General features: G+C 51.0%; 1 protein-coding gene across 1 annotated transcript; it reads right to left on the bottom strand.

Moving 5' to 3' along the window:
• Positions 1 to 789: 789 nt before the first annotated feature.
• LOC125548559 (early nodulin-like protein 1) lies at positions 790 to 1,715 on the bottom strand. Its single transcript, XM_048712129.2, has 2 exons — positions 1,464 to 1,715; positions 790 to 1,378 (listed from the first exon to the last, which is right to left on the bottom strand). The coding sequence occupies exons 1-2, from the start codon at positions 1,633 to 1,635 to the stop codon at positions 942 to 944; spliced, it is 609 nt and encodes a 202-aa protein (XP_048568086.2). The 5' UTR covers positions 1,636 to 1,715; the 3' UTR covers positions 790 to 941.
• Positions 1,716 to 2,039: the final 324 nt, after the last annotated feature.

Genomic DNA, 2,039 nt, shown 5'->3' with positions numbered 1-2,039 from the left:
TTTCCAGCATTCTCAGTAATTTCTAAGAGATTGATTTAGCGATTGCTAAGGTGTACTGTCGTCAAACATTTGTAGTCGGATTGTCAAAGCTGTTCTCCACCCAAATCGACAGAGTGTGATTCTCATCGAAAGATCAGAACACCCTTGCCCCTACCACATTGGCCACATTGGCTCGTTTTATTTTCCAGCCTTCTTCTTTTTCTCTCTTTGTGTCTCGAGTTGGTCTTGATATTGTGATGTTGCAGAGGCTAGATGTATTTGGTATCATCCTAATATTAATATATTACGCTTTGTCGAATACGCTTTGTCGAATATATTACGCTTTGTCGAATATTTATCAAATTAACCCTAAAATCTACAAGGAACAAAACACTACATGCAAAGGCCATTGTGGTGGCAAATATCCTCTCTAGCAAGATAGGAAACGTCCCCTACCTCTACCTGAAGGGAGGCATTCCAATAAATGTGACGGTTTCACTTCTTCTACACATTTCATTCCACACATTTCAAAGAACATACATGAAAACTTTGCTGGAAATATTTCGCCTCCACAAAACGAGATGCTCTTTGTTCTTATTCTCCACCACTTCTCCAGGGAGGAAAGATCCAGCGCCGGCACGCTTGCACAACATATTATTCCTCGAACCGTAACAGCCGGGCATCTAAGTGAAGATGGATCAGAATTCGGGGCGTTAACTAACTGTATCAAAAACCATATCTCAAGAAAAAGATTCAGAAGTCCTGGTATCACTAAGTAATCATGAAAACGGCTTCAGTACCCATTCACGTGTTCATGTAACATATAAACATCATTTTATTCAGTATACGAATCTCAACTCCTTGAACTACGTATAACAACTAGAGTATCACACAACGAACATAAGTACATAACCATCCATGACAGCACGAACACAACGTCCCGGTCCGATTCGTATGCCATCTCAGAGCACCAGAGCACCTAAAAACCCCACGACAACGCCGACGACTATCACGTCCAAGTCCAACCGTGCCGCGCTCGCCGTCGGCGGTGGCGCCTTCAGCGAGCTGCGCGACATCCCCTCCTCACCAGGGCTCATGTCCGGGGCTTCCGCGTGCTCTGGCGTCGAGGCCCAGAGCGGAGGCGATCCGGGCGCCGGTGCGAGCTCCCACTCCTGGGGCCGAGGCGCCATCACGACGACGTACAGCTTCTTGCCCTTCTGGCACCAGTCCTCATCGCCGCTGATGAAGAAGAAGGCACCCGACCGGTCGAACCGGAACTCCGGGCGGCCACCGGCGTCCTCTAGCCGGCGGACAGGGCTGCGCGTGTTGCACGCGTCGAAGTCCGGCTCGGTCACCAGCAGCACCGAGTCCGCGCCCTCGCCCTCGCCGCGCGCAAACACTGCGAGCCAAGAAACATGCATGTACGATTTACACTTTGATTCATGATGAGGATATCGACGAGGAGGAGGTCTTGTACCACGTACCGATGGTGTCGTTGATCTGAAACCGGTTGCGCTCGGCCCAGTGGTTGTAGCTCTCGGCGGGGTCGACGACCCAGCCGTCGCGGCCGCCGGCGTAGAAGACGTACGCCCCCGACGAGGAAACCATGGCCGTGAGGCCCACAGCGAGCAGAAGCCACTTCCTACAGTCCGCCATGGCGTTGATCTCAGTTGATCAGCGTGGCGTATACGTGGTTAGGGCTGAGCGCCGCTAAACAGAGAACTCCGGGAAGTGATAGATATGGTAGGAGAGGCGGGATTGGATGCCTATATAGGCACGCTGGATGTGGCTGCTGACCTATGGTGGAACAGGTGTAGGCTCCCAAGAAACCCTCATCTATGACTACGCATGGAACCAACGGGAGCGCACCGCTTCGTTGAATCAGTTGCTGTCAAGCTGGATTTTCTTGCGGCGCTCGGTTCGCCGTACGCGCGGATGCGACCGCGGGAAATCGGTGGAGACTGAACAATCTAGCTTTTCCTTCTCTTTGCTTTTGAATTTCGCTACAAATTTGATGGCATATATTGTTGCAAGCATAGCAATTTTTTCAGCAAGCATGG

Source organism: Triticum urartu, chromosome 3A, assembly GCF_056163025.1.
Source record: "Triticum urartu cultivar PI428250 chromosome 3A, HENAU_Tu73, whole genome shotgun sequence".
NCBI classification, from domain to species: Eukaryota; Viridiplantae; Streptophyta; class Magnoliopsida; order Poales; family Poaceae; genus Triticum; species Triticum urartu.
Note: the sequence above shows the minus strand (reverse complement) of the source record. Positions and strands in the feature narration are given on the sequence as shown.